Source organism: Nilaparvata lugens, chromosome 3 (assembly GCF_014356525.2).
Source record: "Nilaparvata lugens isolate BPH chromosome 3, ASM1435652v1, whole genome shotgun sequence".
In the NCBI taxonomy this organism is placed as follows: Eukaryota; Metazoa; Arthropoda; class Insecta; order Hemiptera; family Delphacidae; genus Nilaparvata; species Nilaparvata lugens.
The window spans coordinates 91,787,244-91,800,796 of NC_052506.1; the positions used below are offsets into that span (position 1 = coordinate 91,787,244).

The 13,553-nt window shown below is 33.6% G+C and overlaps 1 protein-coding gene across 1 annotated transcript in view; it reads left to right on the forward strand.

Annotated features, from left to right (window-relative positions):
• LOC111056911 overlaps positions 1–13,553 on the forward strand; it is a 23,571-nt gene continuing 10,018 nt past the window's right edge. Inside the window, exons 1-5 of the mRNA XM_039422961.1 lie at positions 1–757; positions 1,344–1,479; positions 1,721–1,855; positions 2,366–2,479; positions 9,263–9,364. Of these exons, the coding sequence (XP_039278895.1) occupies positions 452–757; positions 1,344–1,479; positions 1,721–1,855; positions 2,366–2,479; positions 9,263–9,364 (793 nt within the window). The 5' untranslated portion in view covers positions 1–451. The remainder of the gene's footprint in view (positions 758–1,343; positions 1,480–1,720; positions 1,856–2,365; positions 2,480–9,262; positions 9,365–13,553) is intronic.

The window sequence follows — 13,553 nt, forward strand, 5'->3', positions numbered from 1 at the left end:
AGAGTGACCTGTGGGCATATTCAGATTCCGAGAGTGATGATGACCTGTGTCAAGACCTTTGTCAAGATGAAAGTAACTGTGATTGGGAGGAATTTCGTAAAATCACTGACATGGAAGAAGTAGAAGACCGAGAATTTGAAGAACTTATTGCCCCACAAGACAATAGTCCAATCATTTACAAGCCTCAACTAATTGATTGAGTTGTTGTCCAATTCCCATTGAAGAAATCAGTGTCTCATTTTGTTGGGCAAATTACAAGTTTTTACGACACAGAACCACAAGTAGACGTAGTTATGCAGAAAGCATCCAACCCACAAAAATTGAAAAATTGATGTTTTGACTTATCATGACTTCTTATACACATAGGAAGGTTTTGCAGAAAGAATCCAACCCACAACTCACTTCTCTCATCTTATAGAAGCCAACATTCTAACCCCAAAACGGAGAAAGAATGATTATAAGTTTCACAGAAAACATCCAAAGCACTTGGTATGGGTTAACTGCTTGCGAGCAGTTTACAGGAGAAATCCAACCCACTTGGATGGTTTGTGCAAAACAAGATTTGCTCGTAGAACAGCTGCCGAGTGGGTTGGTAGTATTCTGCAATTCTCATTTCCGGCCATACGGATTGTATTTTATACCAAACCAACTACAGAAGCTCTTCAAAACAAAACACTCGGTTCACTTCACTTTGCTTCCACAATGTTTGAAAGCAGAGCAGAAAAAATTGCAAAATTGTTGGAGCTCAGAAAAGATGGTAAGTACATCTTTATATCAATTTACATCGAATCGAAGTATATGATAATATCAAATTGCAATGACCAGAATAAAATATATATTCTGTGTCATAGACAATCGGCTATCACAAAATAGTTTGTGATTTTGAGGTTAGGATAGAACTTGCGACATGGCATGTTATATAGGTAATGATAATTAATAATATAAATTCTATTTTGACATGGCCTGATTTACTGTATTTGTACACATTAGCCTAATAACATTTATTTCTGTATGGGCCTGCCATCAAACCGAGTAGGCTAGGCCTAATATGCCTATTGGAGACTAGGCTACAAGATTGAAATAGATTCTCTTTACCATAATATCCATAGGGATATACCAAATTTTTAAAACTTTTTTAGTTGGAAGAATTTGAGAACTAAAATGTTTTCGAGATAGAATCCTAACTATAAGTTAACAGTGATTCATGATCCCTTAATAATTCATGTTTATTTAACAATTTTTAAGAACTTTGTCATTTATCAAAGTAGCCTACCTTAATGATATGATGTTACGATTATTGGTAATTCTTCTGATTATGCTATGTACTTTTTTTCTGATTCTAGGAGATTCTGAATTGCATCAGGAATTGGGAAAAAAATGAAACTCCGCAAGAATTGAATAGCAATGTCACTAGAGCATATGCAGACGACAATACATTCAACAAAATAATGATAGAAGAAGATGGCCAAGAAGTTGGAGGTGAATATTTTACTACCATAAATAAGTTATATTAAGATTTTAATGCAGTACAAATTGAAATAAATTGTTTGAATGTGTCCTAAATATAAGTTAACAGTGATTCATGATCCCTTAATAATTCATCTTTATTTAACAATTTTTAAGAACTTTGTCATTTATCAAAGTAGCCTACCTTAATGATATGATATTACGATTATTGGTACTTCTTCTGATTATGCTATGTACTTTTTTATGATTCTAGGAGATTCTGAATTGCATCAGGAATTGGAAAAAAATGAAACTCCGCAAAAATTAAATAGCAATGTCACTAGAGCAGACGCAGACGATAATACATTCAACAAAATAATGATAGTAGAAGACGGCCAAGAAGTTGGAGGTGAATATTTTACTACCATAAATAAGTTATATCAAGATTTCAATGCAGTACAAATTGAAATAAATTGTTTGAATGTGAATTTTTTTGCGGAGGGTGATTCCCACATGAGCTTTTAGGCTTGTACGTGGGTAATGGGAAGGATGAAGATGAGAGATGAATGGACCTACAGCTTAAGGTGGGTTCCGAACCACCGAGAAGCGATTTTGAAGCTCATTGAATTTAGAGGAGCAGGCGCTCCTTTAGTGGCAGGCGCCGTCTCTTATCTATTCTTAGCGATTAGATGCCTGTTCAACCACGAGGACAACCGCTTCCCTAAGAATTACCACATTACCATAACAATTTGTTTGAGAACAGCTCTAGCTTCCTATAAGACATCAAACCGAAATTTTCATATTTTAAAACACAATCTTAGTAGGTACAGTAGGCTACCGGTACTGTATTTTGTATTACTTCACAAGCCATCATTTGTTTGGTTCAAGTATTCAGGTATTTTTTATATATTTTTTTCAGGTATTTCAGAATCACTTGCGGAATCAAATAGCAATATGAATTATTATTGCACAGATGCAGATGAAAATACACTGAACAAAATAGTCATGGGTGAACTCTGCCAAGAAATTGGAGGTAAATATTTCAACATAATACAAGTATAATAATTCGATGTTGTAGTCTACTGGATGTGATAATATTCTATTCCAATAATAATTGTAGCCTAGAAGGTTAGATACCCATACTGTAATATTACATTTTTCTTCTCACATTTAAATCGAATCTTCAATTCGAGATCTATGGAACTTTATAGTAAATGTCAGAGTTATCAATAGACGGACAAATTTTTTGACGGAGAATTTATTATCGTAAATGTTTGTTGCATTGTTCCATAATGTCACCGAGGTAGGGTTAACAAATTACTAAATAAATCGTTTATTTGAATAGAATATATGTATAAAAATTTAAAATAACATTTTCAAAATAAAGTTTTATTGAGAACAGATGTAGAATGTGAATTCTAAATTTATAAGTTATAATTTTGTGTTGACGTGTCTGTAAAGATCGATATTGAAGAGGGCGTTGTCTTTCGTGACTGGCAACTTGTGTCTTTTTCCTGTTGGACCTTCTTCTGAATATATGGCTGGCTGTTGCTTGTATAATTTTGTGCTCTGAATTATTGTCTGTTTAAGTAAATTTATTAATGTTTTAAATTGAGTTTTATATAAATTTTTGTGCATAATTTGCTGTTTGTATAGTAAAGCCAATAGCCACTGTGTTTCAACTGTAAACTAGATAAGTATTTTTTAGTTCGTAATAACTCTGAAATCATTAGGCTTGTAAGTTATTGTTCGTTTTATATTTCTGTGTTTTTGCCAAAATTTTCATCTGAAGATTATAAGTTAATTTGCTCTGAAAACTGGATTTCTCATTCATAGGCAATAGATCCATTCACAGTTTATCAAGTATCTATTTTATTGGAGCCGACAACTTTCCTTAGTGTGATAGGTGTTAAATGCTAATCCAACCGTTTAAGGAAAAATTGGTAGCACGGCAAATGTTACCCCTGTGGTGGGACCGAATTACAAAATAAATATGTCCCAAATGGTACACTATGAAATCCCTGGTTATAAAAATTATTAGTAGGATAGATATCTTGATAGGTTATGAATGGTTTGTTGCTGAGTGGGAAGTCGGTTCAAGAGAGATCAAGTTTTAATGAATCAGTGCATATTACAAAATGGCAAACATTAATAATGATCTGAATCTTATAGCATTCTTAACACAAAAGTTTGATGAGCAAAATGCTAAATTTGATAAGCAAAATGCTAAGTTAGACCAAATGTTTAAAAATCAAAATGCTAGGTTTGATGATATGAAGCAAGAATGTACTAGCATTAGACTAGAGCAGGTTAGTATAAACCTTCTATTGAAAGATGCACATAAAAAATTGAATGAAGATGAAGATGAAAACAAATTGAAGCAGGATGATAGTAGTGTTAAGATACAAGATCAGCTCATTCAAGTTTCTGAAAATGTAGGCCTAGTTACTGTTGTTGGAAAAGTCAACCCTAGTGAGATAGTAGAATTGAGTAAAGAAGTAGGTAGGGAGTTGTCTTCATTGAAAGTCAACTATCAAGAAAGTACTATTGCTACATTGAAGGTTAGGAAAACAGTAAACAAATCGTATGTTTCTATGGATCAGATTACTACATCAAAAGTTAGGAAGATTGTAAACAAAGTGAATGATTACATGAGACAGGTTTCTGTGGAGGTTAGGAACAATGTGAACAAAATGAATGTTGCTTTGAGTCAAGTTGATGAGTTCAACTTTCAACTGAGAATTGAAAAGGTGTATGAAATGTATTCTCAAGTGAGCATGATTGACTTTTGTGAGCAAAATTGCTTTGTTGAAACAAATGAACCTATGAATAAAATCATGCTATTGAAGAAAACAAAACGCAAAGTCACCATTGATGTATTAGTATTCAAAGGTTGTTTCAAGTTGCTTATTTACAAGATGATGACTGTGAGTCACATGATGAAAGGGTATTCCCCAACACACAATGATTAGGAATCCTGTGTTATGCCGGGATTCAGAATAGCATAATCGCTACACAGTGTATGGTAAGAGTCCATAATTGTGTCTTTTTTCTTTCCTGTAGCCTATTTTCTTGGCCCTTAATCTTTTCAATTTTCGATTCTTTCCTGTCTTTGTGTAATATTCAGTAAATTTCTTCTATGATGCATATCTTAACCAATCTTGTCCATAGTCATTTAAATTTGTATTTTTTCTGAAATAATTTTAGAAGTTAAAATAGTAGCTTATTTTCCTAATCTTTAATTGTTGATAAAACTTAACTTTTCTAAAATCTATCCATTGTAGTGTAAATAATTGTTTGCTTGCGGTATATTTTTTCATCATGTATTACATATTTTAATCATGTCTATTTTTTTTTAGGTATCATATTAGGTAATTAGGTTTTTCAGAGCAATTATGTCCCATGTTCTCATCTTTCATTGCATATTGTGCCATAAGCCATATGTAATTAGGTTATAGTTTTCTTCTGGGCTTTTAACCCATTTTGCATTTTATTTTTTTTGCTGTCCAATACTTTGGATTTTTGGTAGACAAGTAGGTGTGATTTTTTTTAGAGGTGTGGGCGTGAACCACATACGGCTGGACTCGATTATCTGACCTACTTGTTTGCGATATAAAAACCTTATGACTGCAACATCAAATGTTTGTAAAACCTTTTGCATACTTTTGTTTTTGTGGTCCGATACTAGAGTCTGCTATCACATTGCCTTACAGACATCTAGGAACTTTCCACCCAGTCACAATAGTCAACATTTTTTCCTTCACCAGTTGTTTTTGTGGGAGTGATAGCTCACAATTATAACAAATTAGAGTCATACTTGGAATTTACAAAATTCCATAGTAGTATATTTTATTAAATATACTTCCTCATGAAAGTTCAGTACTGACATGTAGGATAGGCTCTAATTAATCTTTCTCTTCTTTGTATTGTTTTAGGGAATTTATTTACCCAGTTTTCTTTTTCTCTTGTTTGTATTTTTTAGGGAACTTATTTACCCAGTATTTCATCTTGATCATCTTTGTATCATAATCTTGAAATGTTTATACTTATTATACAGTCTTTAAAATTTTAAATTATTTTAAAAAAAATATAATTGGTTCAATTTAAAACGTTTTGTTATATTATTAATTGAAATAAGTTTTTGTGATTGATTTTTTTTTTTAAATTTTAAATTTGTTTGTTCTATAAATTTTGATATGATTGATTATCGTTTGAAATGGATGCTGGAGTGTATGTAGAATTTTTAGTGGGGTTTGTTGATTAGAATTTTGCTGGTATGTGATTGTTTTTTTTTGAGATGGAAACCCATTATTGCCTAAAGAAGGAATAACAGAGGTTATGACTTAGAGAGGCAGTAATGAGATAATATTTTTTGTGTTGATTAATAATGTTGATTGCCATAGATGCAAAATAATGATTAATAATGTTGATTGCCATAGATGCAAAATGATGATTACTTATGAATATTGTTTGCCTTTGAAGCAAAATATTATTGATGTTTTGAATGGTTTCTTGTTTAATGATTGATAGTAAAGTTTTGTCATGAAATGTAGTTTGTGTTTAGAACATTGAAGAGTCGAAATAAACTATAGTATCCAACAAACGATGATTAACAATATTAAATAATTTGCTTTTTATACAATTTTTGAACAAAATTAAAACTAAATAATTTTGAAACCCTGAATGATAAATCATAAATGTGAAATGAACTTGCTATAAATGAAATGTTATATTAAATAATAATGAAATGCAAATATATTATGAAATGATTGAATAGAAGACCAAATGTCTGAAATTATTGAAATATGTATTGAAATTAAATTTTTGTTGTGTTGTTATGATGTTTGTTTTTTACAATTTTGATAATGATACAGGGTGTTATGAACTTATATTTCTATTTTGAAGAATGGATTAAAATTTTGATATTTGAACAGTGAATAGATGAAAATGAATGATTTTTTTTTAAATTTATCATTGATATGTCCATACTTCACAATTTATGTATTGCTGACTGTATAATAAGATGTTAACAAATTTCAATTTCATAGATACTTAAAATAATTTTTATGTGTATTAGATTGTATTGATAGCCTAATCAAGTTTTTCTTCTTAGTTTATAAGCATTTTAAGATAACAGGTACAGCACAGACATTAACATTGAAATAGTTATCATGTGAATCTCGAAATCAGTAACAAGTGAACGCCATGAAGAGTGTTAAGAACATTTGGGTGATTTTCAAACTAGTGTGACATAACTACGCCAATATCTACGCCTAAATCTACGCTGCGGCCTACACCAATAACTACGCTAATGTCAACAACAAAAATCAATGCCAATAGCTACGCCAATGCCTGCGCCAATGCTGATGTCAACACCAAAATCAACGCCGATGCCTGTGCTGATATCAATGCCTGCGCCAATGCCAATAGCTACGTCAATGCCTGTGCCAATGCCAAAATCTGCGCCAATGCTGCACCAATGCCAATAGCTGCGCCAATGCTGATGCCAACACCAAAATCAACGCCGATGCCTGTGCCAATGCCAATGCCTGCGCCAATGCCAATATCAACGCCGATGCCAAAGCCGACACCAAAGCATACACCAATAGCAATGCCAATGCTTATTGCTGACTCTGTATCTCAAACTTCAACACTACTGCATTACCTGGAGGTAATTGCCATCCATGTTCACATTCACAACTTTGAATTCAGAAGAACAGTCACAGTATCATGAAAGAATTGATTCAAAAAATCCTCTCCTAAATTATTCCTGTATGCAGAACTCTAAACCTTGAAAGCTGAAAATATCAAAAAACCAAACCTTACCTAAATTAATCCTCACCTAAATTAATCCTGTATGCAGCGTCTATCTCTTTTCCAAAAAACGAATTACATTGTCATTTCAAGCCTGAAATGTACATTGTATAATTACAAATATGATACAAAATTTATGTGACTCTGTATTGAATTTGGAATGCAGCCGTCTACTACAAACATGAAGCAATGCTAACTGAGATGTCACCGGTATCAAGTTTGGAATGCAGCCGTCTACTACAAACATGAAGAAATGCTAACAGAGATGTCACCTGTATCGAGTTTGGTATGCAGCAGTCGACTACAAGTATCAGCCTAACACTACGTGCATCCAGATCAGCCCAACACTTAACGTCATCACATTGGAGTCACACTTAACTGAAAATCATACTGAGTGCCTTAACGGACTGTTTTCCAAAATGTGCATCAATAAAATCAACCGCGTCAATAGTGAAAGAAATGAACATTTTTTGATTTATTGAAATTTTATGTGAAAATTAAATGTAACAATTCATCAATTCATTAAAAAAAAAAAAATAAATAAATAAATAAATAAATAAATAAATAAATAATGATAATAAATTTTTTTATTCAACATACTAAATTTTTTTATGCAATAAAAATTAAATTTTTCTATCTATTAAATTTATGTGCAATTTCAAAAAACTATTCTTTACATATTAAACTTTCTGTTGAGATATTTTTCTTTAAATTATAAAGCTAAATCAAAAGTAATATTGATATTCTATATTTTGAGATATTGTTTGGAAACATATAACAAACGCTATTGATGAATTTTTATAATAATTTTCAATATTTTTGGATGACATGTAATGTTTTTCTAGAAAAAATTGTTACTGTTCTCAAATTTAAATTTCAACAATTTTCATTAGGGTCAATGTAAATTTTTTCTTTAAATTTTCAAACAGTAAAATTTTTTTATGTCAAGAGGGGGGTATTTGTAATATTACATTTTTCTTCTCACATTTAAATCGAATCTTCAATTCGAGATCTATGGAACTTTATAGTAAATGTCAGAGTTATCAATAGACGGACAAATTTTTTGACGGAGAATTTATTATCGTAAATGTTTGTTGCATTGTTCCATAATGTCACCGAGGTAGGGTTAACAAATTACTAAATAAATCGTTTATTTGAATAGAATATATGTATAAAAATTTAAAATAACATTTTCAAAATAAAGTTTTATTGAGAACAGATGTAGAATGTGAATTCTAAATTTATAAGTTATAATTTTGTGTTGACGTGTCTGTAAAGATCGATATTGAAGAGGGCGTTGTCTTTCGTGACTGGCAACTTGTGTCTTTTTCCTGTTGGACCTTCTTCTGAATATATGGCTGGCTGTTGCTTGTATAATTTTGTGCTCTGAATTATTGTCTGTTTAAGTAAATTTATTAATGTTTTAAATTGAGTTTTATATAAATTTTTGTGCATAATTTGCTGTTTGTATAGTAAAGCCAATAGCCACTGTGTTTCAACTGTAAACTAGATAAGTATTTTTTTAGTTCGTAATAACTCTGAAATCATTAGGCTTGTAAGTTATTGTTCGTTTTATATTTCTGTGTTTTTGCCAAAATTTTCATCTGAAGATTATAAGTTAATTTGCTCTGAAAACTGGATTTCTCATTCATAGGCAATAGATCCATTCACAGTTTATCAAGTATCTATTTTATTGGAGCCGACAACTTTCCTTAGTGTGATAGGTGTTAAATGCTAATCCAACCGTTTAAGGAAAAATTGGTAGCACGGCAAAACATATACCTTTCATATGGGTAACTACATATATACAGTGAACTTGATTATCTGTGAAATTGACTACTGTGGATACTGTATACTATGTCTATTTGTCAATAATTATTTGTAGACTGGGATCTACTAGAAGTAAGTAAAGACTCAATGCAACTGTGCTTCTTTGCAATTTGGTATTTCATCTTTTATAATTTTACCTCTTCTAGATGATGTATTCTTTTTTTTATTCCAGGTATTTCTGAACTACACGAGGAATCAAATAACAATATAGTTTGCACAGATGAAGATGAGAATACAATAATCACTATTGTCATAAATGGGAACTGCCAAGGAGGTAAACATTTTTATAATGAATATCTTTTTCTTTATTCATTTATATTCCATCTTATCATGGAATAAGATCATATTATTATTACTTCTATTCATGTTAATGCAGATGCTACATAGATCTGTTTGGTTGTCAAATGCTTCTTGGATGAAGATGCAGAAAGGTTAGAGCCCTATGTGTGCAAGATGGACTGACAAGATTATTTTGCCAACAGTAAACTGCCCAGCATATTAAATTCATCAGCAGTGTTCAGTGAAATTGGCATACTGATATCATTCTACTAATTAGCAAAAAAAAAATCAAGCAGTGTTAAATTATCTCACTCCTCGTTTGGAGAGTTTGTAGAGTCCCCAACTGGCCGACGAAATTCTACAGAGGATAAACAAGGAAGTAAACCAAGCTGTCGCAGAGGCTTTCTCCTTCTTCCAATCCGAATTGGATCGATTGCAGGGTGAGAATAATGAACTTCGGCAGAGGATGGCAGCAATTGAGAAGGAGACAGAATTAAAAATCGACGATCTTGAACAATATGGTCGCCGTACCTGCCTGCGATTCTTTGGAATTCCGGAGACCAAGGGGGAGTCCACCGACCAGATTGTTCAGCGAGTCTGCAAGGAGAAGATTGAAGATCGACGACATTCATCGTTCGCATAGAGTGGGACCAATCCAGCAGCCAGGTCAGGACACGGGCAGAGCAGCCGGCAAGGAGCGTCATCGTCCCATCATCGTGAGGTTCGACGGCTACCGGACGAGGCAGAGGGTGTTCGCAGCCAAGCGGATGCTCAAGAACACTGGCATCACCGTGAGGGAGGACTTGACGAAACACCGACTGGCACTCTTGAACGCAGCAGCAAACAAGTACGGGATAAGAAACACGTGGACAGTCGATGGCCGCATCAAGTACGCCGTCGGAGAGGGACCTGGACGACGCATCTACACCGCCGAGCGTCTTGCCGACCTCCAGTAAACACTTCACGGTGTTGGCACGTCATATCTTCCTACTAAAGGTGAGCTCTCATTATTTCAATTGTGCCTCTTCATGTAATCATCACTCTTCTCTCTTTTCATTTGTTCAGTCTTTTATTTTTTGTTGGACAATTGCCCTATAGATACCATTTTTACCAAATTAATTTTTGCTATTTGAACATATATAATACTGTTTTCATGGAAAAATATAACTTGATTCTATGTTTACGAATCTTAAAATTAATTTTTGCTTTTTTGAACATATATAATACTGTTTTCATGGAAAAAATATAACTGGAATAAAGCTATATCAATTTAGTTATAGCAATTATTCATCTAGTATACTGAAACGTTTTTACTGATTGAATCATCCAATACTCAATCAGGAAACTAGTTTTCCATTAGACATAACCGAATGATGTTTCCAGCTAATCCAATGTGTCACTTTTTATCTAACGATAGCATAGTACAAAAATAGAACCTTTTCCACTGCTGATAAAATTATGAAAATTGCTCCGAAACCTAAGTTCACTTTAATAATACATTTATAACCTATTTCGAATTGCTGAGTTTATAACGCTTCTTCCTCATCTCAGTTCATTGTCAATCCATAATCTATTGAATATATTTCTGTTTATCAACAAAGCCTGAATCCAGTCTCCACATGTATATTACTAGTGTGTATAGTAAACTTACAGCAGGATTCAAGTTGACTTTTCGTGGAATTGACAACAATAACAGAAATAACAGTCATCGTAATAATGACGGTAAACTTATGATTGGCACTTCTATTGTGATTTTCACCATAGTCACATTCCAACCTTCTATTCGCGTATTCTATTTATATATTCGTTATTCTGTTTTCTTAAATGCAGTATTACCTGTCTGTAACTTCTATTATTTCTTCTCTTCCTACCTCTTCTTATTCTGACCTCCCTCCAAATTGGCTCAATTCATGCTCAAAACTAGTTATACTGTATATTTTTAATAATATAGACATGCTTACTTCATTTCTATACCAGATCATTAACACTGTACTCTATGCTATCTGTATCAATCCCTTCGCTCTCTCTTACTTACTCCCTCTCTCTCTCCTTCGGTTTTTCTCACCCCTCCAATTTCATTATCTTATTATCTACCTCATTTTATGCACCGGATATTTACTACTTTCTTCTAATATCTCTCTCTTCATCCACCGTTTTAGACAATAATCTTACATAATCTATGTGTATTCTCACACAGCTTAGTCCTCTCTTCACATTCTTCTCTCTAACAACCGTCAACTGCAATTGAAATCAATCTACTGATTCATATTTCTCGTTCTTATTTTCCATCTCTCTGTACACTCTCTTTTAATTGTCTATCCTCTTAATGATTTTCATATACTCTCTGTACTTTTTTCTGCTGGAGTTTTCTTCCTGTTTTCAGACCTGGTTCCTGTGACTTCTCGCACGCGCTCTCTCTTGCCGCCGCCCTGGCTCTCTCTCGCTCCCCCACCTGCTCGCTCCCATCAGCATCTACCACTGCAAACTGCCCACCACATTGGATTATCTGCTGGACTCTGACATGAATAAAGGAATCTGAATCTGAATCTCACTCTACCTCCACTTGGACCCGATTCTTCCACTACCGGATACCTACTCGCTCTATCTCCACTTGGACTAGATCTCCCACTACAAGTTCTTCCTCAATCTTCATCTTATTCACCATTAGGATTATTCATCACCGGAACTCCACACATCTACATCTTATTGTGTTTAGTGAATTTTTTGAACTAGTGCTATAAATAGTGAAGGGAGCCGAACTGCCAAGGCATACTGAATGCACTCGAATCAAGAGACTTTTTCATTTAGGTTAAGTTTTATCAGTTTCATCCCCATTTTCCCCGTCATGTGTCGTTCTGAGGTCGGTTCACGATTGGTCTGCTGCTTCCATGATGCCTCTCACTGACACGTCAGCTCGCTCGCCCTCAAGTAGGTATGATTATTTCAATAATAGTAATAATGACGCAGGTATGTTTCTAGCAAATAAGCTCCACTCTTTCAAAAAACTTTTCAAGGCTGCTCACCTTAACGTACAATCCCTCAGCTGCCACATTGATGAACTCAGAGCAATCTTCCGTTTTCAGGACTTCAATATAATCGGAATTTCCGAATCATTTTTGAATCATTTTAGTATTCCATCAAATTTTGTTGCTTTGCCTGGATATAATCTTTTCCGGAATGATAGATTAAATAAAGCTTGTGGGGGTGTAGCAATTTATGTGAAAGATGGTATCAAAACAAAAGTTTCAATCACATCTAAACAAGAGTATTGTTCCAGACCAGAGTTTATGCTACTTGAATTATCCTTATCTAGTACTGATAAATTACTCGTTGGTATCTGTTATCGCCCACCAAAAATAGGTCATTTTACAGATTTCGAAAATGCCTTGCTTTCTCTTATGCCTTGTTATAACCGTATACTAGTTATGGGGGATATGAACACCGACTTGAACATGACAAATCGGAACTTTGACTACTTTCAACTGACTACAATTTTCCAATGCCTAAACATGACTATTTTACCTCTCGATCCAACTCATCATACTAATGAATCTGACACACTCATTGACCTTCTCATTGTTAGTGATCCCAAAATGAGGTTGTTCAAGCAGGCCAAATCTCAGTCCCAGCTATTTCTAGACATGATTTGATCTACTGTGTACTTTCCCATAAGATACCCAAGCCAGAACAGAAAATTATCACTTATAGAGACTTCAAAAACTTTGATGAAGCCGCCTTCCTGACTGATGTGGCTCAGACTCCATGGCATCAAATTGAAGCATTACCCTCAGTTGATGACATGGTCAAGACTTTCGAGAATTGGACTTTGACCATGTATGACAAACATGCACCTTATGTGACAAGGAGGATTAATAGAAAACGACGAGTACCGTGGATGACTGAAGACATACTTAAGATGATGGGACTTAGAGACAAAGCACATAGAAAATTTAAAAAGACATTTGACTTGGACAGTTTGATAGTGTATAGGAGCCTTAGAAATAGAGTTAAACAGGAATTACGGAACTCAAAGATTAGGTACTTGAATTCGTTTATGACAAACAACAGACAAGACTCTAAATCACTTTGGCAGGGAATAAAAGAATTCGGGCTTGGCAAACAGAAATCGAATCCACAAATTGACTTACCATTGAACAATATAAAAGACCATTTCGTTTCACACT